Genomic DNA, 25316 nt, shown 5'->3' with positions numbered 1-25316 from the left:
GAATGTGGAAGGTGGTGTGGATCGATCGGCGTCTGTAAAGCCATCGGACAAGAAGCAAGTAAGCAAGCACAAGAACAACGGTCCATGAATTAGTAAAATAAACGTCTGGAGGAGAAATTAATCACGTCCGTAACGATGCGCGGGAGTGAGACCGGGCGCCGTCGGATCGTGTCGTGCGCAGTCGTGCGGCTGCCATTATTGCGAGCCGCCTCGGCGGTAGATCGCGGATTCTGATTGGTCGTCGGCAGTGCAGAGCCGGCGCTTGCCCATCGCGACTCAGTCAGTGCCCAGCGCAGGCAAAGTGGAGGTTGCTGTCGGCCGACGGACGACGTCGAGCAGCACTACCATCACCATCACCACGTGTGTGTGCGTCGTCGCGACGAAAGCGAAGTGACAGCAGATTCAGTGACGCGCCGCGAGTGTGGAGGAGTCAGTGACATGGTGTTGGGCAGATAGTGGTGCCATGTAGTGAGCGAGAGCTGTGATGCCGCTGTGCCGTGGCCGCGAGTGAACCATGCCACACGTCTCGTCCAGTGGCGGCGATGATCTCGGCAGCACCGATGAGGTTAAGGTGTTTAAGGACGAGGGCGACGGGGAGGACGAGAAGAGGTCCTCTGAGAACCTCACCGAGGAGAAGAGCAGTCTCATCGACCTCACCGAGTCGGAGGTGAGCTTCATCGATGAGCGTCCGACGGAAGATTTTATTCTTTTTACCCTTCGCTCCCACGCGCATTTTGGTGTGATGCAATGACCGTCGCTCCGCCGCATGTACCGTTGATAATTGGGAGCACTTTGACACCGAAGATCCTTCGGTTGCAGAATGTCATGCACTTGCTACAATTATGAGCCATGGGCTTACCCACATCTAATAATTCGTTAATTATTAACCTTGACTCATTACTACACTTATATCATATAAATTCGTATTACAGATAAGACAAGGCTTTTGTGTTTACAGTCAAACTTCGATACATCTAACACCCAAAAATAGTTTACTCTTATTCCACACTTTTTATTATCATCGTTACTTGTAGACATAAGGGCAAACAACATGTGTACACAATGTGTAGTGATTGATAAATAATCCAAAAGAACATACACTCATGAAAAGAAACATTCTCTTATCAATTGGAATTTTATAAGAACTTGAGCAGGAAATATACCAACATCAGGTATTAAACGGTTGAGGCTCTTGATCTTGTTTTTTTCGCATAAATTACAAAATTAAAAACTAATAATCATACGTTCGTTGCAAACTTGGAAAATAGCAATTTCACAGTAAGTAGAATTTGCTTGTGAATAAACAGGATGGGAAACACAGCAATTAAACATTACATTTTGAGCGAAGGGAAATTATTTTGATCATGAAGGCTGAATGTTTGTCTTTCAGTGGTTATTAAATTACCGCACCAAAAGTAGGAGACTTGATCATGAACCATAATTTCATTTTCACATGTTGGTAGGCTCTGTTGTTTCTTCACTGCATATCGATTTGTGTCAACCTCAAAGTGTCGAAGATCAACGGCAGAGCTACCAACAGATTTGAAATTTCTAAGCTTGCTTGGACCTTGTATTTATCCAATCTCTTTTATTGTTTGGAGTGTGTTTTATTTTTAGATCACAGATTTTCAAATAGTTTTTACAAGAATCATTTTTTAAAACTGTGAATCTGCACTGTTCATTACTATTTATTTCGTTTTCTCTAAAAGCCATTTAGATAAATTGTGTATTTTAAATATGCATTGAAAATAAAAATTAAATTCTACCAGTGTGGTTTTTACTTCTTCCTTTGAAGACTAACAGCGCAATGGATATTGTATAATTAAAAAAAAAACACCAAGATGACGTATGGCGCATTGTATGTTATATGTAATATAAACTGTCACCTGATAATAATTTAATTATTTATTGGGTGATTCGATTAGCAGTACATAATTTAATGATGAAAACTCGTATAGTCGTACACATTCAACTTTAAAATAAACATCTTCATACAGTATCAAAATAAAAATGTACACATAAACGAGAATTTGGAGTCTAACCAGTATCTTCAAATTATGACCAAAGGGCTTGAGATTTTTTATTATGTTGGTAGCTATGCTGTCGATCAAGCTTGACGTTTCAACTCTGTCACAAGGAACACCTCAAGCTTTCCAGCGGTTTGAGATCACAATAAAAATTTCAAAGCGTGCTAAGTTGTTCTTATTCGATTAAATCTGTTCCATTAATAAAATTTTAATTTGATGAGCTGGATTTCTTAATAAAATTAAAATCTCGGAGTCCACAGATGTTGCTTCTTTACTTTGATTGTTAGAAATCAGACATTGCATCTTTATCTTTGTAAATATGATTATAATATTATAAATTCATGCAGGCGACGAATGTTTTCAAATTGCAGTTGCGGAAACATAATCGCATTTTCCGGAATTTTGTAAAATTTTTGTGGCTTTTGTTCGTTTCTAGAGATCTTTTATACTACTTTTCTAAAAATAAACATTGTTCCAAGAATGTTTTTTATAATCTCTGTCTCAATATTTTAGTGAGAAATGATCATTAGCATATGAATGTGAAACTGCTCTAATTAAATAACATTAACGAATAAAACCCGAAAGATATGCTGGAAATATGAAATAAAACACATCAACTCATTAAATAAATTCACAACAAAACCGGTATTCGAGGAATTATGAAATTTTTTAATTGGCGTACTTGGAAAGACAGAATGATTAAAGTAATTGATTGTAATGTGGAACATGCTCTTTTTTGCTACTATTGGGAAAAGTAGATACAGTTTGAAGTGGATGATTGTTGACAAGAGAGCTCAAGAATGTATGACAAGTCATGCTGGGCGATTTTTGACTTTTCTTTTCCCGTAATGATCTTTTAAGCAGCAGCTTTGGTGGATTTTTAGAGATTAAATGACCCTTTTACGGCAGGTAGAACAAGCACTTTCTAGATGCAATTTTAGAAACAATAATCTCAGTCACAGTTTTCATTTTTCATTATCACGATTCACTGGCACTTTTATTAGCACTACTATAAAAGGAATTTTGTGTTAATAAGATTCCACTTCTAATAATTTTGTTAAATAACGATCTAGTTCCAGAGAAACTAGCGATTAAACTCTCGTATTGTTTACTTTTATTGATTGACTCCTTCGTCAACTTTCTTGAGAGTAATGGGCGTGTGTACACAGCAGGTGCAAATAAATCCTTTGCTTTGTCGTTTCAATTATCCATAAGGAATGTCCATTATTTTGGTACAATAAATTCTGTTTTCATTTCGCGGTTAACGACCCAATTATAAGGATTGTTAACTATTTTAAATTGCAGCGCTGGTGGTATAAGCGCGACAATTTTTTACCCTAGAATAAAATTGAAGCATCATGACAAACAAGTTGGATCCAACCTAAATAATGATTTCTAAACTCTATTATTTGCGAGCACAATGGTGAAGACCCAAGGATGGGGATTTATTGCCTTTTCGGGGAAATATTGAAACCCCGTGGAGAACTATTGTGCAAACAATTCGAGCTTTGTATGAAAAACCTTCTCAGCATTATTTAAAACGTCTGTGGTATTTTTCTTGCGAAAAATTAAACTAGTTTGGAGAATTTCATTGTTCGTTCGACGGCATTTGTAAATATTAGTAGTGAAAATTATATCATGAAAGAATCCAGCATTGTTGTATTTTTTATGTATCTAAAATAAATATTGTTGACATTGTTATCTTCCCTTAGCACAGCTTGAATCGCAAGGACGTTGATCCGAACGTGTAAATCCACCAAAATTCAGAAATTATTTGTTATTTCTCCCTTCTACAAACTATTTCTGTTTGATCGCCACTGTATTAATAGTCCGGTTATTATTGAATCAGTAAGAATCGGAAACAATTTTTTCATTCTTTGGTGATCTGGGTCGCCGCTGCATCAATTAATTATGTTTATTTTAATCGGTATTGATCGCAGTACCAATCGTTTATTGGTGAATTTCTTGAATAATTTATCGCTGAAATAAAGTAATCATGCACACACCGAGCGGAACTGACAATGGCTGTTCAAGCGTGAATTTTTATCAGTACCGGAACAGCAATAATCGCGCTGTGCTCACATTGTCAATCATTGAAGGGAGTAGAAACGCAGCTGATCCCTTTTAGTTTTATCTCCTAAATTAAGACAAGCGAGATTGTTTACTGGTGTTGTTTAGATTGCCTAAAAGTTATCTCTTGAGCAAGCAAACATGACATTCTGTAGGTAAGAGCCGGTGCCGGAAATTAAAACAATGGGCGTCATCCCGGAAGTCGGTTTTAGAAACAGTGTCGATGGTAGTCCGACGTTTCTAAGCATTTCTTTTCTTTTTCAGGAAAAATCTGGTGGCAGTTACTCTTCCAATAAAAATGTCTCCCGAGCGGACCACAGCCCCGTCTTCGGTAAGTACTCATTCTTCTGGTGTTTTGAGAGTGCCGTTTTGATGGAGCTCTCTGTACCAAAAAAATTCCAACAGCGTCGAGAATGTTCGGTCTGTAATGTATGTAAATGAAGCACACCTCTGCTGTTTTCCTTTTGCCAGTTACATGGGATTTTTGGCAATGCGAAGATTGCGTACTTGTTCGGTGAAGATTTATGCGAGTTCATGTATGAAATGTCTTGAGAAGGAAACATTCTATTGACTTCACTAATCCAATAAATTGACCGATGAATTCGACGTTCTCTTGATCCAGATAATGATCAATTGGATATGATTAACAGGAACTTTGATGATGATCGATCGACACGCCCAATTACGGTTCCATTTTTGAGTGGAGCAAACATGTGATTTGTGAGTTTTCCAAGAAGTGGGACTAGGAAGCAAAAAATTGTAATTTCTCGTCGGGCGCCGATGGTCTTAAATTTGTTTTTCTTTTGGAATCGAGTCACGTCGGTCTACTCTGACCATATAATAACAATACTATCCAAACTGTGGGTTATTTTTGGTAAATGAGGCGTTGAACGAGATAATAACTACCCAAGGATGGTAACCGACGTATTTTCGGGCCGTCCCCGTGAGATATCTTCCCAATAATTCGAAAATCGTTGACCCCGAAGATCTTGTGCTGTTTGCATAGTCGAACAGTCATCTCAGACTCCAGTCGTCGAAACAAACAATAAACAGGAAAAAAGGCCTGTTAAACACATGGCTTGAATTTTAACGATGGTTATCTGGGTAATCTTTAAGTGGTCGTCACGAGATCCACGTTATGTCATACCTGCATGACTATTTGAAGGAGAGGTAGGCAGCAGGAAGCCTCGTTTACTCCAATTACCTGGAAGGAAAAAAATCACAACGGCCAATAATTTAGAACCATTCATGTGTTGGTCGCGTTTGTGAGCCCAGAACAGACAGTCGATGGAGCGAGGAAGAAGCGGGGAAAGTGCTGGTAAACTGGCGACTACGACCTTCAACTGCTTGCCTCCGCTTGGGACCGACTGACCAACTCACAACTGCGCCAACTCTTCAACAACTTCACACAATACGTATTCAGCTTGAGTCTCCGGTTTCCTAATTAATTATTGTTGATGGCTTTTGAGCGCACTAAGAAAAGTATTGTGAACTGGAGATTTATGAGAATGCGATAGACGTCTCTGTTGTGTGGGACATTAAAGTTTTTTAGGCGCTACCAACATAAAAGATCCAATTTCTTTCAGACCAAGACTATAAACTGTTTTTGTTCTACCTTGGCTGTAAATCGTGTATGTGGCTGAAGAAAAGTCGACTCCCCTGCGTGTCGGGTCGGCAAATATGACACTGGCGCATAAATCCTGTTGTGGATCTAATCTTAACATCTGGTCCTTATTTGTAAATACACCGAGCAATTACTCGGGCTATAACGGATGGTATCTTCGGGAAACATTTTCGGTCTCTAGGGAGGAATCTTCAGCTTCACACCGAACCAAATCAAAAATTGTCGTTCCAAGATTAATGAGGATCTGTTATTTGTTTCAGGCAAAGTGGAACCCGTGCCCCACACCTCTTCGTTCAACATGGGATATCTGGTATCTCCCTACAGCTACCCCAATGGAGCGGCTGGCCCCATACCCGTGTCAATGGTGAGTAAATCTCTTCTCTCTACCATCACGATGGGTTTGTGATTAGAACATGCCCGAAGGCTCAACTTTATGTACACCTCCAAATCACATCATCAACACCTGAAACCATCCACGTCCGTGCCCGAGTGTCGCCGCACGTTCTTCGGCGACGGGCTTATTAGCAACCACTCCACTCCACCCTTCATCCCGTTCTCTCCACGACTAGTCTCGCTCCTATCGACGATGACCTTCCCATTGTTTCTCACAGACACGTCGGGAATAATGAGCACATGAATGCAATCACGGGGCTACCAGACTTCGCCGACGCACCCCTCTTCCGATTTTTCCTTAATGACTTGAATTCTTGACTGCTTTTACTCTTCAGACCGCCGCCTTTTAGTGAAAGTGCCAGTAAATTGTGGTTACCACAGGGTTGAATGGCATCAGTGATGGATTATCCCGTTTAATATACACGGAACTCGTTCTTGCACTTTTGTTCCGTCCGTACCGCGTTGATTTTTCGGAATTCCTGGAATTCCTTCGGGAGCATCTGGACCATGCGCTGCATCAATTAATCGAGCGCTGTTGATCCAACAACCTCCGACTTGTGACCCCGCTTTTCTTCAATACGATCATTTTGAAATTGTTTTCCGACAATGTCGCAACTGGTTCGTTATTGGGTCTGAAATATTTGCCGAGTTGGCATTCTTGTGTGCGCGGAGAGGTCATTTTCACTGCGGTTATTATTAATCATTTGAGTTTTTTGGGCAAGACCTGCCCGGTGAGGAGATCCGAAATCTGATATGAATTACGGTTTCCCAAATTTGGTCCCAGTCACATCTGCACACATTTATAATTGTTGCGCCAAATGTACCGGATGATAAAAGGTTTCCAGATGTTGAATAAATTGCAGAAATGGCCAACAATTTTTTGCGTGAGTTGCGTAATTTCGTTCTTTTTTCAAACAAGCGTGTGATGGTTTAAGCTCGCCTCGAATCAGTTCCACACTCGGCTTTGGGGGTGGCCCAGCAACTGTTTGTGTAGAATTGGGGTTTGTTGGGCCCCTTGAATGGCAGCAGCCGCATTCCTGAGGTCATTGTCCAACATGACTCGTCAAGACCGGGTCAGGTGCTTCAACCCCAACAAGTGGTACCACAGGTACCGTCGCAGACTCCCAATGAAATTTTCATCGGATATAAAACGTGTCAGGAGTGTTTGGAGCTTGCAAATTAAATTCGATGCGAGTGGTGCTAGGGAAGAAATTGAAAAAAGCTCATTTTAGGAATGATTAATAATACACACCACGATAAATATTCAAGCCCACCACAATGCCAGATAGTATTTCACCATAGAGCTTCTGCAACCGAAATGCCATTCGAGGAATTTCTGTGTGGGTATACTGATTTAGTACATTCGTTGGCGATGTGTGGATAATTAAAGATGCGGTTCGAGGTGAAAAAAATTTTAAGCGGCTTGTAAATTAGCAGCTCGGGCGGGTGTTTGTTTTGTTCTAATTAACTGAATTTCTTCAATCGATTTATTATGATCATAACGACACGTCCGATGCATGACTAAATCTTGTCATGTTGTTGGCTCGGTTGTGGTTGAACGAAAACGCAATTATATAAAATTTCAGTTAAAGCAATCAATGCACGGGATGTTGGCGGAGTTGTATAAATAAATTGCAATAAACCGAGTTATTAAAGGTATTAATAAATAATTAAAGAGTATTGACGCGAACGAACTTCCTGAGTAATGTACGCCCACTATTAATAAGAACACATGTTTGAAATCTGTTTACTATAAAATTGCTGAAATATTGGAGACTGAAACATCGTTTTATTGGCATTTTAAGGTAGGGCTGCAGCAGTAAAGTGAAAATGTAAATTTTGTATGATTTTAAATAAAAATTTAATGTATTCGGCAATAAATTCAGCAATCTGTGAAATATCTTTTACTATGTACTGTTACTGATAGGAAAAAACTCGAATCTGCATTTTATAGTTGATGCTACACGTACCATAACCGAATTCCATCAAATGCAAAATAGTTGTGTGGTAATTTAATTGGGAATATCCGCGAGTCGTGACCGCCCTTTTTGTCCAAGAGCTGTATAAAATAACAACACATCTAAAGTTAATTATCTGATTGAAAACCGGAGACGAAACAGCCACTTCTCGCTTATAAACTTTTTAATGAACGAGTATGAAAGCTCAGACGAGTTGTTTTCTGGTTTTTGGTTCCGTATAATACGACTATAAATTTCTGAATGTTGGCCATTAATAGTGGCGTTACATATAAACCATAAATTAGTTCAACAATGAACCTGTTGCGTTGATACAAGTTATGATTACCTCTGAAATTTATTCGCCTGGTGCTTCACGGACCGTAACCTAAAACTCAACTACCAAATTTTCAGAATGTAAAAATGCACCTTGACTCGATTATGTCGGCTTGTACATCCCATCGTTTAAAATAATCGCCGACGTGGTAATTTCTTGAAATTGAATTTTTCTCATTGTGGGATTTACAAGGTAAAATCCAACTTTAATGCCCTTTTATGGCGTCGAGATGTACGTAATTTATGGAGAAAAATAAAAATACCTGGAATAATCAGTTATTATGAGTGTGGCTCGTTAATCGGGATTGGGTTGGAACGATAAAAGCCGACAGTAATGCGAGAAGTTAATACTGACTAATAAGCAATAATAATAATTAATAACTTGGTCGTACTAGGTAGGCTTCAGCATGAAGGTTGATATGATCTTTTTATCCAACTTGATCCGTCATATTCTAAAGTGCAGCTGGATAGATTACGCACTTGCATTTTTCATATCAATTTTTCATTCTTCATATTCAGATCAGGTACATAAAATATTTTCAAAGTTTTTCATTTCCTTTTTATTACATTTTTTATATTTTCTGATTGTTGCGAAGTGTCTTTCGTTTTTTTCAGTTCTTCTGAACGTTTAGTTACTTTTTGCATTGTCATGTTAGATTTTGGATTCATCTTGATTGGGCTACAGCTATATTCCATTTGTTATTCTTCACACAGCTCGCTTCGCTCGTCTGTTCGTCAGATTTCTCTAGGATTTTCACCCATTTTGACAACTCGTTATCGCCCGCCAAATCTGTTTACATAGCAAGAGCCTAATTTTTTGTATATTTGGATTTTGAACATTTGCCCGAAATGAATCTTTCACTTGGTACTTGGCTGTATCAATTACGTCCAGCCTTTTAGCAATCGGTTTGGTGCCATTGATTTTTTGTATATTTACAAACCGAATTGATTGTAATTAATCTTTCATCAGAGCTATGTTCGGGTTGTTTAGCCAGGAATTCGTGCCGTCTCATGAAATATGAGTTGTGTGCTCTGTTATCAAAATTACTCATTGGTTTTGGATTTGCTCACGTTTCCCTGGAAATGAAGATGGTAATGTGTTCCTTTATCAGCGAAATCCAATATTGAGGAACGATTTCGTGTGAGTTGGAATGTTCTTGTTTATGTAATCGCTGTTACAAATGGTGTGGGGAAACCTCTTGACCCCGGTGCTAGCGCCAGCAGCCCAATAAACCGTCTCCTCATCACCAATTTGAAAAATAATCTAATCGTCTGTTTATAGTTCGCGTTAGTTTTCATTAATTAGATAAACGGCCGGCGCAATTATTCGCTGTGGTCGCGCCGCATCATTTCGTTACGGATGACGCGCTAATGAAATGTGTGTTTTATAGCCTTCCTAATGACGAAATGATAATAATTTTCGCGGCCAGGTAGAGGATCGCCCCCCGGCCTCGGTTCCCATATCGCGGCCTTCTCGCCCGAAATTAATTTACACAACCAGTTCTGCGTTGCCGTTGCTCTCCCAACTCTTTGTTTTAGGTTGGGCCGTGTTTTATTCTCTGTTTTAAAACGGCTCTTGTTTATTATTTCCCCGGTGGACCAGGTGGGTCGACGTACGGCCTTTTTCCGAAACGTCTCGTTGCCTTTTTCTGGCCGACTCTCCACATCTCCTTTTCGGGCACGTGGGGCTTGCCTGAGTCCGTCTCTGTCTGCCGCGGCCGTCGGCGCGGTTGCCACGTGTGCGCCACATCCAGCTCGGCTATACTAAACGGCTTGAAAACATTTGCCGCTACACGGCACCTATGTCGGCATAACTTATCACGAATTGGCTTCTTTGCCTGTGACGGACTCGTGATTCCGCGGTAGCACCCGGTGCGAGCTTTTACCGCTGGATGCCGACACTGGGGATTTGTTCCAACTGTCAGCGGATCGGTAATTTTCGAAAATTATATACCCTTTGAATCAGGAGCGTTTTCATTCTTATTAGGGTTTAATGCTTTTTTTCACCTGGAGCACGTATCTAACGTTGATTGGCGCAAAGTTGACGCAAGCCAACTTGAAGAAAAGACACCAAAATGGCTTTTGCTTGGCCGCGTCATCGTGAAGCAGCACGATTTGTCTCTGGCTGGACACCCATTAGGCGCCGAAGAAGTGGGTCTAATCCCAACGTTTGTTTGAAGAAGATTGACAGCTACAGAAGTAATTATTTTTGAATTTGAAAGTGTGATCATCGAGCTGAACGAACGCAACGTGAATTTTCCATTACAAACTCCATGACATGGAAGTTAGAACAATAAAATTGTTTGTGAAGTCCTTCATTTTTTACTAATTAATTGGTGCTAATTAATTCATGAATAATTTTTTAATTTTGTAATGACCACTATTGACTTGTTTTTTGAATTACATTGTTAATATGCAAATATAAAAAAAAGTGCATACGTGGTGCATTATTACTTCCAACAGACACTTTCTTAATTAAATTGCTCCACGAAGATGACTGTACAATTATGAACGGCGTTTTTGTGGGCAACTATGTATTTTAAATTACAGATCTAAACATTTTGTAAGTGGCTGCTTGGGTATCGTATAATTATGCAGTTTAGATTTAATTTCCGTTCACTGACTTTTTTTTATTGTGGAGACGTACAGTTCGAATTCTTCGCCTTTTTTTGTGTTTGTATGTTCCTCCCTGTTTGGACGAAGCATATAAGATAAAGATCCGTTCTTCTAAACAAATTGGTATTTTGACATGAGGTTATCTTTGTATTTTTTGTTGGATTTGTGTACAGTTTGTGTAATCATCTACAGCTAATTAATTTAGTGGAATTTAACACATAATTAGTTCAGAAGGACGTCCAAGGGTGTGATTTTGGAGGTTTTCGGTTTGCACTTTCTCAAATTTTTGGACTTAATTTTTTTAAAATTGCTCATTCAGCAACAAAAGCGCGAAAAAAACGATGGTGAAGACCCCCCTTTTTTTTATCTGTTGTAATTTCGGAGATATTGAGCATTGAAAATTTGAAAATAAAAACCATCTATCTTAAGTTATTGGTTGTCGTGCGTTGATTTTGAGAGTTTGTTCCAAAAACAAGTAAGATATCGATCGAAGAAGATTCACAGGTTTTTTTTTTCGAAATAAATTTTTGAATTATTCTGGAAAATGTAAGAGCGAATTCTATGCAAAACAAAATGCGAGAAGAACTATGGCGAAAACCGCATCCTTATACAGGGTCCGGCAACACTTGTGTCCACCCCCAAAATCGTCCTTAATTTTAAAAATAAAATTTTGAAAATTTGCATACGCTCATAGTTGACAAAGCTCTAGAAGCTGACGCAAAGATTTGTTTTTTATCACTAATAATTTTGGCGTCGCGACGCCTTAAAAATGTAATTTTTAGTTAATTGTGAGGATTTGTGATATCAACGTCTAATTTAATTTTTTTTTCAATATAAATGTGTTAAAAATATCTCAGTTGTCGTTTTAGATTCAATGCAAATTGTCTTCAAAATTTGAAAAAAAAATGCTGTTTTATCAAGTTAGTTTCCAATTTTATTACGTCAAAATTGGGAACTACGTTTACAACCATCTGTCAACATCTTGTGTCCAAATGACATCTATCTCTTGGTTCGCTTTAGATTGTAACAAAAGTCTTAATTGGTGAAATTGTCGATTTGTCGATGTTAATTAACGATTTCTGGTGTCCATAAAGTGCAACATACCCGTGATAATCAAAATTAACCTTTATAAGAGAGAATAATGTGACTTGTGAAATTTTGGTGTAAACGTAGTTTGCCGCTGCGCTGACAGAATTTTGAAAACTAACTTGATAAAACAGCGTTTTTTCGCAAATTTTAAACACAATTTGCAGTAGATTTAAAATAAAAACTCCGATATTTGTATCACAGTTATGTTGGAAAAAAATTGAATTCGCGAATATTTCCGCAAAAAATCGAAAATCGCTAAAAATTATATTTTTTAGACGTCGCGACGCCAACCAAATCGTGATAAAAAACAAATTTTTGCGTCAGCTTCTAGAGCTTTGTCAACTATGAGCGTATGCAAATTTTCAAAATTTTAACTTTAAAATTAAAGACGATTTTAGGGGTGGACACAAGTGTTGCCGGACCCTGTATATATGTGGTAGTTTCCTAGATATGTGGAAGACCGATATTTTTGGAACTTCAAAATTTTGTGTTTCTGGCGAGAACCTAAAACTTAAATCGCTTCTATTCGAATTCGGTTATATTATTTGTTATACCTACGTTAAAAATGTATAAAGTTTTTGAGACGAAGCAAAATTTCCTGAAATCCTTCACTAAAATTCGTAATTTTGGTAATTTTAGTGCTACAGCTATGAAATTTGAGGAAGTTACAATTTTTGAGTCGTGTATTAACTCTGCCAAATTGCAAAATTGTAGAACGAAAGACACAGATTTTAGAAATTTTTATTTCAGAAATCAAGCAAAAATTTTCAACATCCGTCACTAAAATTCTTAATTTTGGTAATTTTCATGCTACAGCTATGAAATTTGGGGAAGGTACTATTTTTAAATCGTGTACTAACTCCGCCAAATTGCAAAATTTTATAACAAAAAACACAGATTTTAGAAATTTTTAATTCAGAGACCAAGCTGAAAGTCCCCACATCCCTTCACTAAAATTCGTAATTTTGGTAATTTTGGTGCTACAGTTATGAAATTTGAGGAAGTTATTATTTTTAAGTCGTGTATTAAATCGACCAAATTGCAAAATTGTAGAGCGAAAGACTCAAATTTTAGAATTTTTTATTTTAGAGTTCGAGCAAAAGTCCTCAAAACCTCAACTAAAATTCGTAATTTTGGTAATTTTTGTCCTACAGCTATAAAATTTGGGGAAATTACAATTGTTGAGTCGTGTATTAACTTCACCAAATGGCAAAATTGTACAACGAGAGACAGAAATTTTAATTTGGAAGAGGAAGGAAAAAATCTGCGTGAAATTCTGCGTCAAATGAACAACAAAAATTTTTTAAATCTAAGAACTCTAGAAAAAAATAATTTATCGAAGAAAAACAAAAATATTCGGTATGATCAAAATGTTAGAAATTCTTAGAGCCTCGATTGCTACATCGTGCAAATTCTGAAGAATCTTCAGTTTCCATAATATTCTGCGGTTATTTTCTTGTTTTTTTGCAATGAAGTAAATTGCAATAGGTTCAACACTTTACCACAAACATTTTAATTACTGTAGCTCCTTCACATTTTCATTAGTGATGACTCATGTTGTTGTGATATTTTAAAAACTGCATTGTATTTGCCAAATCGCTGTTTGCCAAATTAACGTGATGGAGCATTTTTAACGTTTAAACTACTTAAACCAACAAATTGCAGCTAATATTCCAAAGTGTTTACTCTGGTGATGAACCAACACGTTTTTTGCCTCCACAAATTAACCTGTTGAGTGGCGTTAATTGTTCATTCCTCACTAATTGCATATCAACACGTTTTCTGTAAGCCGGCTATAAATATGAAAGACAAAAGTAAAATTTTTAGCCGTTTAAATCCTCCGGAGTGCAAGGTTAATTGTCGGTGGGCATTACGAGAGCGCGAAATTCATCGGTCGTGGGTGCGTTCCTCGTCTTAAGGCTAATCTTCGTCTCGCAATTACATTGATACCAACAACACAAGTCAGTAACAATCACGATTTGAAATAATCGGTCAGTAGACTTTTGGTTGACGAACGTGGTGTTTAAGACTTTGACTCGTTTGTTCCGTTGTAGCCGCACGGTATAAGATTACGCCAGTAAATATAGGATCTGTGATGATGATAGATGCCTGGACGAGAGATTTCACTCAGCTGCTATATGAGATTTTTAGACTGGTTTCTTCCAATTTGGTTCAATGACATCCACCACAATACAACAGAATTAGACACCTTGGACGGGTTCAGGGCGCCCATTAACGACGCAGCTTCTGCGGTTTCTCGCTGGGCAATCACCGCGGCTGCGATAAACTGCCCATTTTCACCGTGTGGTTCGACCGCAAGATACGGGAGAAAAGGAAAAATTGTTTTGCTAGTGAAGGTGACGGGGATTTGTGTGAAGGCCATGGGAGTGAAGACACCCTTGTCTATCAATAATCAATCGTCGTGTACGTTCTGGGAAGCTCATAAATAAGCGCATCGCATAGTACTCAAGAAAAATGCTGTGGAACTTGCCAGTTATTTCTGTTTCGACTGACATGTTGAATATTCAAAGCGTTGTCTACTGTGTCCATTGTCTAGTCACTATTCCAGAAGAGGAGTTTGTGGTAGTTTTGGTAATTCGGACACCAATAAAGTATCGTGTGGATTACGGATATTGTATACAAACCGGAAATAGTCACTGCCCACCCTTCTCCATTGTGACACACGAACGTGTCCTTTATCCAAATTACCTTCATCAACCCGATGCGCCTTGCATTCCAAATCGGGATTTCTTCCATCTGATGCCCATCACACCTAACTCAATAGAACCATCCTTTGCCTTAATTACCTGAGAATCTAGGACAAAAACGTGGGTGGATAAAGAATTGGCAGAAAACGTGATGTTGGTAAACAGTGGCGCTCTTAGTGCATCATAGCTCCACGCCACGCTGTGAAATTAAACAGCAATTAGATACAAAGACGCCGCCGACGAGCGACCCTGCAAATAGACGCGGACTCCTGAAATAGCTACCGATCACGTGTGTAGGCAGGAGGGGTCGATGAATGAAAGAAACCGCCGAAGTTGTAAACGAGCGTCGGACAAGCTGCGTCTTATTACCCTGAAAATTTCAAATAAACATTCTTCGAGATAACGTTAGCGTGTGCAGTCATCTATGTAAAGTGTGAAGGAGGAAATAGAAGCTTTTGTGATCGGTTCGTGGGAAATTACACACCCAAAACAATACTGGTATTGCACCACTCGCTGTTTCCTCCGAGTTGTCATCAAGTGCTTGAATCCGTTCCTTTGCACTAATTCGAAGCTTCGCGTCTTCCGGTGATGGTATCTCCAAGCGCGCGTTTTCCAAAATTTGGTTTCAAGGGAGATAAGGGCACGATCGATATTCCGATTGACAGAATTCGGTGATTAGATTACCATCAGAAAGAAGTGGGTTAAAATAAAACCACATCTGCTCGAAGATAATTACTCCTGAAGCCATACAGTCCCACCATTAATAACAATCAGTACTGGAGAAATTAAACGGAAGATGGAATGCCAGCCGTCTTTAAAAACAAGAATGACCACCTGCTAAGTGATTTTATAACCTCGCTAACACAGGTTACTCAATAAATTCCGGACTGGAAATTGTAGTTAGTTTTCTATTATTACCACCGCGTAGTGTACATCCTTTCCATTAGTATGTTTAATAATTAGATTCAGTCAGGCGGAGTCAAACACCGAAGCTGTGCTTATATTTCCATCAACAATGTAAATAGCTACATCTGGACGGACTCCTCGGATCGCTTCATTAAAAATGGATATTGGTCCACAAATGTGTTTTGCTGTTCCTTTGATAACTCGGAATAAAAGTTGTAATTTATTCTGATATCCGCAATCCAAGGTCTGCTATTAATCGTTAACGACTTTCAGATAAATAAGCGCTCGAAAATTTAATCAAAAAATGCGACACACGCGTATATCGAATGTGCAACAAAGAGAGTATGACCACAGTTTTTCGTGAACTTGCACATACCTTGAACTTCTTCCAACTTTTAGCACATATTTCACGCATATCGTACCATTAAAAACTCAAGAGTCAGAGATAATCTCATAAATCTTTCCCACATGTGTATCCGTCGTTGTTTTCGTCCTCAATTCTCGTTTTTTTAACTGTCAACAGTGTTCAAAGGTGTTTGTCCCTCTTTCGATGGTCCTTCCTAATTATACAGACAAGTTTTCGAATATTGAGTTTTCTTGTCTGTTATCTCCCTTCAATTAATTTGTTTTATCTCAAGCGTGGACACATTACCAGATTATGTGTCAATAAAAACTTGTTTGGAAGAAAACTACTTGTGAGCTCGAGTTTTGACGATGCGTTTAGAAAATTTAACATTCCGAAGACATGATTTACGCAGACAACCTTGTAGACAGCTCGGTCACTGGCAGCCCTGCGTCTGTATTACAGCACAAGAACAGTGAATTACTGTGTGGGCTTTAGAGTCATGCGGGCGACAACTTGCTTTAATTGTCAGAGAGGATCGTGATAATACCCAAGAAGTATTTGGCAAGTTCATTGTCAAGAATATATTGGACGCTCATGGAGATTATGAGTCTGCATAATGAAAGTTTAGCTGGAAGGCAGTGCCGCCGTTCAAGCAAATTCATCACAATGTTTACAAGAACTACCTACTTTGGGTTTAATAAAGTTTTTGTTCAGGGCGGAAAAAATGCCAAGGATAATTAATTTCTTAACGAGTGCTTTTGGTTCTTTTTACGCTCGCAGGAGTTGCGGGTCAATGGAGCTTCCGGAGATCATGATTTGCTCAAAATTTGTTGTGAGGATTGATTTCGACGAGGGCAGTAAATTTGGGGACAATTGGCAATACACGGTTATTTTCGTTGAATAGTTCCGTTTGTGGTGGATATATAATTTGTTAGCACGCACAATTTGTTCCGGATATATTTATACAATGTTTGTGTACTATTATGTTTGACTGACGGGCCGGTCGATTTACCCCTCGGATGACTTCCAGCAGTCATCATAAATATCTTTCACCCCTATATGAAGAGCAACCCCTCGAAATATCATAACTCCGTTATTGTGTTATAAGCACACGTTTAGTGCCGGATAATCTAGCAATCTGAATGAGGCACGTCAGGTGACCCCACCGCATTTTTTCGTCGTCCATGAATGGAATTTTTAATCGATGGGCATACCAAACCCAAATTAAATAAATCCACCATCAAATTTCAGCTGATGGAATGTTAATTTTTGTGTATTGTCGCGAAGGCTGCTCTTGGATCATCTTCCAATTGGGCGCGTTGGACCCTGGGCCAACAAGGAGAACAACAAGAGTTGGTGAACTGAAACTGAGACCGGTTTGGTGGAGCCGGGCCGATTATTTATCCAGCGGTTGTTAGCTGCTCATGATTATAGCTGTTTTTACACGTTTATGTGGTTTGCTTGTTGGATTTTATGGGCTGGCATAAATTAATATTCGGTCGTTACGGCCCTGTCGGCATAAATAATCGCCTAACGTGTCTTCCACCTTCACCAATGCGTAACTGCCGCCGCAGCCGCCTCCTTAATTTGTCAACGAGTATCACTTCTTACGAAGAAATGATCATTGTCGGCGGGACGACTGCAATTTTTTTCCAGGTTCGTAGACCTCGGGTTGTTCACTTGGTGCTTTTATCTTTATGACCAACGTGACATCTCCAGTTGGAAGACGAAGAAATATTAAAAGCATTCACAATTTTGAGGAAATTCGGAAATTTTTGGATCTCAGGTCTTTAGATTTCTCGACTCTAGTCTTCCCTAGTTCCCCAGTTTCGGATAACATTTTTCTACAATTTTGGGTTTTTAGTTGTTTTTCACATCCTCAATTTTCCATATTCTTCAACTGAGGATAGATTTGCTAAATTTCCAAATATCTGAAGGATTTAAGGACTCAAATTAACGAAACTAAGGAGAATATTTGCGGTACACGTACAAAGACTTTTTGCACTTGATCGACTTTGAAGCATCGGCAATATTACGACAAAATTAAAAATTCTAATCCAGATTAACTATTGTGTGGAAACCGTGTCGCTTTTGGATCATTTTATGCCTCGTTAGAGCTTTTCGTTTTGGCAACTTTTGCTTTTTAATGGAGCATAATTTTTTAATTGTGCTATTTATTTGTGGCGCTGTTCCCGTCAATATGCCATAGTCTCTAACAAAGGAAGTTATAATAAATTGCTCTTTCTACAGCTTAATGAATGCTTCCTAAGTCGTTTTCCTTTATTATTGTGAATGTATGTATATTTCGAAGGAACAGTGTGGGCGTCGCGTTGCATAGGGGAACAAGGAAGCAAAAAAATAGAATTCTTGTAGTTTGAATTGAGCTCTTGCATTCCAGTATTGGATGAGGCTTATTGGAGTAAGGCCGTGGCTTCTTCAGTGTTGGCGGTTTGACCCAGGCAACGGTGCCGTAACCCCGTGTTATTAAACGCGGTATAGTTTACGATGCATATATCTGTCCCGAGCCTTACAGCCGAACACTTTAGCATTTCCTTTTATTGTTTTTATGGCGGTATAAAAATAAATAGCGACTTTACTGCCCCGCTAGAAGATACCTCCAACGAACATCACCCAAAAATAGCAGCAGACAATGTGGCCCTTCGTGTTAAACTTACAAACATGTTGGAGTTGGAACATACTGGGTGTTGATGGCTAATCCTTCCGCGTTTATTTATCGTTGGTAGCTCGAATGCAAGACTTTAAATTAGGACGTGACAGGTACAGTTTTTTTGTCAGTAATAATTAAAATTAATCTCGGGCTCGGATGAGCGAGGAATTATTTAGTGAACCTGTTCAAACCTGGCCACTTTATTACCGACTGTGCGGCCAAAATAGGAATTTCAGTAAAAACTACCGCGATACACGCACGCATTCGACATGACAGCTCGAGTAGCTACTGGTTTTGAAATTTAATATGCAGATTCTGAAGACCGGTGCGCAATACATCACACCAGGACCCGCTCTTCTGGAGGTGGTACCGATTAAAAATCGATTGACGTGCAGGTGTTGGGAATTCAAGGCACAATAGACTGTTGGGGGTGCTAGAAAATCAGGATGTTGGAGGTACAAAAGAGCCGTGAGAACATGTCATCACAAAGCAATCGGATCCCGGTACCTGTCAATACACTAATGCGATTTCTTAATCCCGTTTTTTCGTCTTTAATCCAATGTGCACTTTTTTGGCGTTGTTTAGGAGTTCCTCCCGAACCAAGTGCTGGAGTCAGCTTACGATTGTCGCTGACTGAATATTAACGACTGGCATAAATTGAAGTTGTGTTGGTTTCTGACCCGGCCATTGTTCAACTGACCTTCGTTCGAAGGGATCTTCTACCTGCTCTCAGCCCCCAGTCGATTTATTTCCAGCTTCATTTCACCATTTTATGTTTTTGACAAGCTGTCGGATGTGAGGGCTGTAAAAACCTGTACACTTTTTCACTTGTCTGAGTTTGGTGGTTCGACCTTTAATTACACCTGTAAAATGCTAATTCAATGGTTAATCTTCAACGAAAAAACATACATCATTTAATCATCTCGTCCCTCTTAATTATGCATCTCTAGCTTTCTTTCGTTTATTGAATAAATTATTGGATCGAGAAAGAACAAATGTGCTCCGGCCACTAATGAACTTTCAATTATCAAAGGGATAATCTAATGGTGAACCATCAACATGTCGTTAAAATTGCATTGTTTCCGTCAATTCTTCATAAATTATGAAGCTGCGAGCATTTTTCTTCGGTTTTCGGACTGTCTCGTGCTAATTAAAAATTTCCGTAACGTGGTTAATGTAATTCTTCGTTTATACTACAGCGCAGCATTTCTGCTTCGTTAACTTTGGCATGACAGATGTTGATTGTACGGAAACGTTACGACCAAATCTATAAATAATTTATTTGTGTGTTTTATATTGCGGGAGTGAAATGAGAATGTTCACCTTTAGGTAAGTGTAAGTTTAGTGTGGAAATAACTGAAAGATTTTTCAAGGTATAATTGCATCCACAAATCGTTGTCTTATCTCCAACCCTCTTGTGATAAAACCCTCTGAATGATCACTGCGTAATTATCTTGCCCTTTCAAAACGCGAAGACAATAGACCACGACGTGGAGCTTCTGTGGTCGACAGCTTTAAACTTCGTCAAAATAATTGTGTCGTTTACCTGTTAGCAAGTGCTGATGAACGTAAATCAATTAAATCCAAACGATAATTATAGTCCGTTCTCTCGAAGCAATTAGCATAATTGATTTTTATTAATTTGAAGCTGGTTTTTGATCTGGCAGCATTTTTCGAGCGTTTGATAATCGCCTTAATTAATTACACGCTGAATTTGCCTCGCGTTTGTGTGGTCAATCTAATAATGAGGCATCGCCGCAACACCAGTGTTTTCTTTGGAGGAGGTACCACCATCAGGATGCGCCTTGTCGCTTCTATCATTCCTCGCTTGTTATCTTCAAATTGTCTTCTAAATTTGCATCGAGTCCGCTCATCCCATGCATTAGCGTAGTCTTGGTGGCAGAGCAACTCCTCGAAGACGGCGATTAGCGTAATTAATTAACACGGAGAGCCGGCCGATGACTGGTGCGGCTAATGGCTTATGTGCGTGTGTGTCCGCCAACAGTACATGCGGACTTGCAGATAAGCCGGTCGTAAACACACATTTATTGCGATTACTAATGCCTAGGCCAGACTTACTTGACGTAATTGCAGATCCACTTGCAGAACGCGCTCTACACCGCATTAGGCTTTTGCTTTTTTCGTTACGTCCATAAGGGTACTACATGTTTCGCTCGCGGCCGTTCCGAACGTTTTGATAAATTATCGTGGAACTTTTAGATGAATTGCGATTGTTTGATTGTGTGTTTTGCGTGCGGTATGGTGGAACTGGCTGTTTTAACTTCCTCGGGGGTGAAAAAATGATACATTACGACGTGGATTTGCGAAACTGCATTTTAATGCCTTTCTTACATGTTGCCCAAACTCGATGGTGGCACGAAAAAGTCTTATCTGCGCTTGAAATTTCAAGGGGTGATGAAATCCGCGCCAGGGTCTAAGTTGTAATGGGAAGTACCGCCATTAAGCCAACATTGCATCTGCTCTGTTTGCGTTGGTGAAATGCGTTTTATATCCATAAACATGTTTGTACTTATCTGAAATTTTTAATGTGGTTTCGCTATGGTCTTATCCATATACGCAGTACCATCGAGAGTAATTTGTAGTCTGACATGTTCCAAAGTACCTATCATCATAAAATCGTTTTTATTTATACATAACTGTATTTTTATTGCATGACCGGGTATATTCTGGATACACCTTTGAACTCAATTAACATTCTTCTTTATCTCTTCGATAAATATTTCATGTTGCACTTTATAAGTGACGTCTTTTTTGAACAGTTGTAACGGAACGGTTTTTGTTTTTATAGCTGCATGAATGGAACGAGTAGATAATAAGACTTTTGTTATAATTTCTTGTCTTGGCTGTTGTCTAATTGAATTCAAACGAAGCATTGGTGGTGTGTGGAATCAAACGTTTGAATAATGCAACATGCGCCGCCCTGGCATGAGGCAGACACGTCGGTATGCGGCCATAGAAAGTTGCAGGCGTTTTAAAGAAAATCCGCACCCGAGGCCCGATTTCCATTTCCATACCAACCGACAAACCAGTCTAGTCGTTGGCAGTCCTGCAGCAATACGTCACAGTAGGAGACATACAATATGCAACGCACAATCAGTCCAGGAAATGAGCTCGCATTCAAATCCGCCCGGGAAACAAATAAGACGACTAAATATTTCATGGAGTTGTAGAATAGAGAGTCATCGTGAGGACAAAGATTGGATGGGAAGGTTTTGAGATTTCGAGGATCTCTCATTAATTCGTTAAGATGCCAGAGTGGCGTTAAATATCGAAAATTACGGTTATTTATACTCAACTTTTTTAAAGACTCTTAAACTGTTCAGACATTTCAAACATCTTGACCACAGAGAAATGGAGAGGTTGGCAGGGGAAGATAAACAAAATTAAATTTTCGGGTTTATAAGCTGAGGTGAAGCATTGAGGCGATTTCGGAGGTCGTAAATTTCGTTTCGAATCGTCCGCACTTATTCCCGTCCACGCCAAGATCGGGGCCACTTATTTTCGTACATAATAAAGTACCCATTTCAAAATATTTCCGAGCCGCCAATAGACTTTTTTCACTACAACGAAAGTTATTATCTAAAGTCTCTAATTTTAGTCGCTGTAAGAATCTTGTTAGTTAAATTATTTTTTTTTCCAGGTGAGTTCAGTTGTCTAATTTATCCTGTCGCCTTGGTAAGCATTTTAATGTCTAATTATTTGTTACCTCTTGTCACTTAAAAATGAATTTCTCATCGTGGTAATAAAATGGCCGTTTTTCTCGACGTAACTCTCAGTAAATTAGCCGTTTACATGATAATCCGTGCAATTTGCGCAACAGGAAATCAAAGTCGTAAAATGCAAATTAAATGATGTTCTTTTTTAAAATCCTTCACATTTTAAATTAATCTAAAATTAATGATCGATTAACCCATCTGAAGTTATGAACATTAATTCAATTAAGCCATTGTTCGGATGCCGGGTAATAAATTTCTCGTTAATATGAATGGATTTTTAACAGTTGATTTGCATTGAATACAAAAATGAGCTCGCAATTGAGCGATGTTTTTTCATAAAGGGTGGAGAGTTCAAAACTCGCTGAAAGACTTAGATTTTGCTTCAAAGGAAAGAAGTTAAAAGTAATCCAAGTGTCATTTTTTTATTTCAAGTTTCCGCTACTTATGTCTTTCAACCTACTAATTTAACTGTTGACTTGTTAAAAATTCAACATATTACAAGGTCGCTTGGCTCGTCGAATTTCCCACGGTTTGATGCAGAAAACTCAAAAGGATTCCTGTCGTCGTACTTTTGATTTTTGCGCCATTAAACAGACGCGTGTTAAAATCCGACTTCCTAGTTCGCTCCGATAAAAACGCAGTAATTTATAACCTCATAGAGCACGTTTACAAACACACAGATCTCTTTAATTACATGCTAATTGCCATGGAACCTGGCGCCGTTGTGGAAGGATTAACAAGCCCTCTGCTTCCAACCGTGAATCATGTAATTTTATTGTCTTGACTCCGAGAAGATATACCAAGTCTTAAGAATGCGGTATGGTGAAATTGGCCCCCCCATAGCCTCAACACCTCGCGTCCATCACGCGGGGCGAAGAAAATTGGATTGGAATGCACGATTTTTGGACGACTTCCTCGACACGCTTGGTGTAAAAGGCGTTCGAAAGCAGGCCGTTTTAGCTATCGACGAATGTCACAAGCTGTGTTACTTTTTGCCACATTAACGAATGCTTGTGTCGTGTCATGACATCTTTCTTACATACCGATGGCGGTTATTAAAAAGGACGCTACGCGGGAATTAAATTCAGACTAAATTTGCAATAAAACAGTTCCCGTTCTTGTGGTTTATGGACACGATGTGTTAGCGAACGGAAGTATACTACAGGTGCCGGTGTTCAATCACTTTATTGGAATAGTGTAAAGGTGTTTATTGTTGTCTTGACAAGGCTGTTAGTACACGTGTTCTGTATAACTAGGGGAACGGCGATAATAAAAAACATTGTGCGCTACTTGATTTTTGTTATAAATCGCCGAGGAAAATTAAAATTGCACATGCACGTCCGCAGCAAAATTGTCTCAACAAACAGCATTTTTTAGTATGACAATGGGTTATAACATGTGGTAGGTTTCGTCCAGAAAAAGCCACAAAACGCAAGAATGGAAACGGAGTCGCTTTTTGCGCCATCATCGACATAAACCAGCTTCTTATAAAATATCGTACGTTGAGTGAATGAAGAAGAACTCGCGTCTTTATGGTCTTTAATGAGTCTCATTGTGCAATACTTTATCTTGAAATGTACCGCTCAATCGAATAAATTTCCATTTTGCAATGATTCGCACATAACATTAGAGCAAATTCGCCAGCTCGAAGGATTCGTTTGAAGAGAGGTTAAATGATTTAGAGTGAACGTCACATTAATGCATTATCCATAGCTCATCAAAAGGCGTTAACACGCTAAATTACATGATAAATATACATTGACTACACGCACACCTTTCTCCGTCAAGAATCGCGGTCTGGGTGGCGGTCTATTCACCATTTCTATTTATAACATCAAAGTAGAACTTGTTAACTATTTATATGAATAATTACAACGGCGGATCGGCGGTAATTACGCGCGAAGTGATGGTAAAAGAAGGGTCTGGAGCCAGATGAGGAGGACCCATGTCTAATCCCGTGCAAAATGTGCCGATTAACCGCCACAATGCACCCACTTAGTTGCATTCATGGCCAATAATCCGACACCCTGGATTCGTTTACTGAGCGACATGTGGCTCTTTTACCCTTTGTGTTATTAATAATATATTCCGCTTAACAAGTTGATGGAGCTTAATGCTAGTCAAGAGGAGGGTCATCATCAAAATTTTTAGGGCTTATAAAGAGATCATAGCGCTGAGCGACGGGGCTAAAAATATTGAAACGCCCGGATTCTAAAAGAGAAAAATAGCTTGGATACTAAACAGATCAGTAATTTGTGAAAGCAATTTAAAAGAACGACACCTCTCGCATTTATTAAAGTGTTTTGGGGAACTTGATGGATTCACCCCATCAATTGCCTGTTCTGGGGAATTTTGCTTCTAATTGCCACAATTTCGTTATCTTAGAACGTCAAACTCGATCCATCAAGGTGTCGGTGCTGAAAATTTTAAAATAAACAATTTTTCTTTTTTCCGTTATTATAAGATAATGCGTATATTATACTTTACACATTGTTGATGGCATGCAGACGGTGTAACAGATGTCAGCTGTTACTATCACTTTCGTTTACTATCTTCTAGACGTTTTATTGTTTTTAAAGTAAGTATTTGATTTTAACTACAATCTGGTACTTTCCCTATCTAGATAGCTTACGTCACTAACAATCTCTTGTTAATTTCAAACTCTATTTTTAGGGGCTTCGGTAATAAGAAGCAATTTTTATGTTTTTGCGGAAAAAATGTTTGTTTTGTACTCGTAATTTAGTGGCGGTGGGTGTTACATCTACGCAAAACGGTGAAATTTCATTTATTTATTAATTTGTTCGGACCAATCTTACGCTTATTGGAAGGAAATTGTAAAGC

At 38.9% G+C, this 25316-nt stretch overlaps 1 protein-coding gene across 3 annotated transcripts in view; it reads left to right on the top strand.

The window, feature by feature from the left end:
• Nucleotides 1–417: 417 nt before the first annotated feature.
• Nucleotides 418–25316, top strand: part of pan (transcription factor pangolin) — an 85012-nt gene continuing 60113 nt past the window's right edge. For all 3 annotated transcript variants that reach the window (XM_088029258.1, XM_088029257.1, XM_088029255.1), the window contains exons 1-3: nt 418–667; nt 4362–4428; nt 5982–6085. In XM_088029258.1, the coding sequence (XP_087885384.1) occupies nt 515–667; nt 4362–4428; nt 5982–6085 (324 nt within the window). In that variant the 5' untranslated portion in view covers nt 418–514. The remainder of the gene's footprint in view (nt 668–4361; nt 4429–5981; nt 6086–25316) is intronic.

The sequence above is a fragment of the Gnatocerus cornutus genome, chromosome 2 (genome assembly GCF_029298725.1).
Source record: "Gnatocerus cornutus isolate USDA-ARS CGAHR chromosome 2, icGnaCorn1.1, whole genome shotgun sequence".
Lineage (NCBI taxonomy): Eukaryota > Metazoa > Arthropoda > Insecta > Coleoptera > Tenebrionidae > Gnatocerus > Gnatocerus cornutus.
The sequence above is the reverse complement of the archived record's forward strand: the minus strand, read 5'-3'. Positions and strand labels throughout refer to the sequence as shown.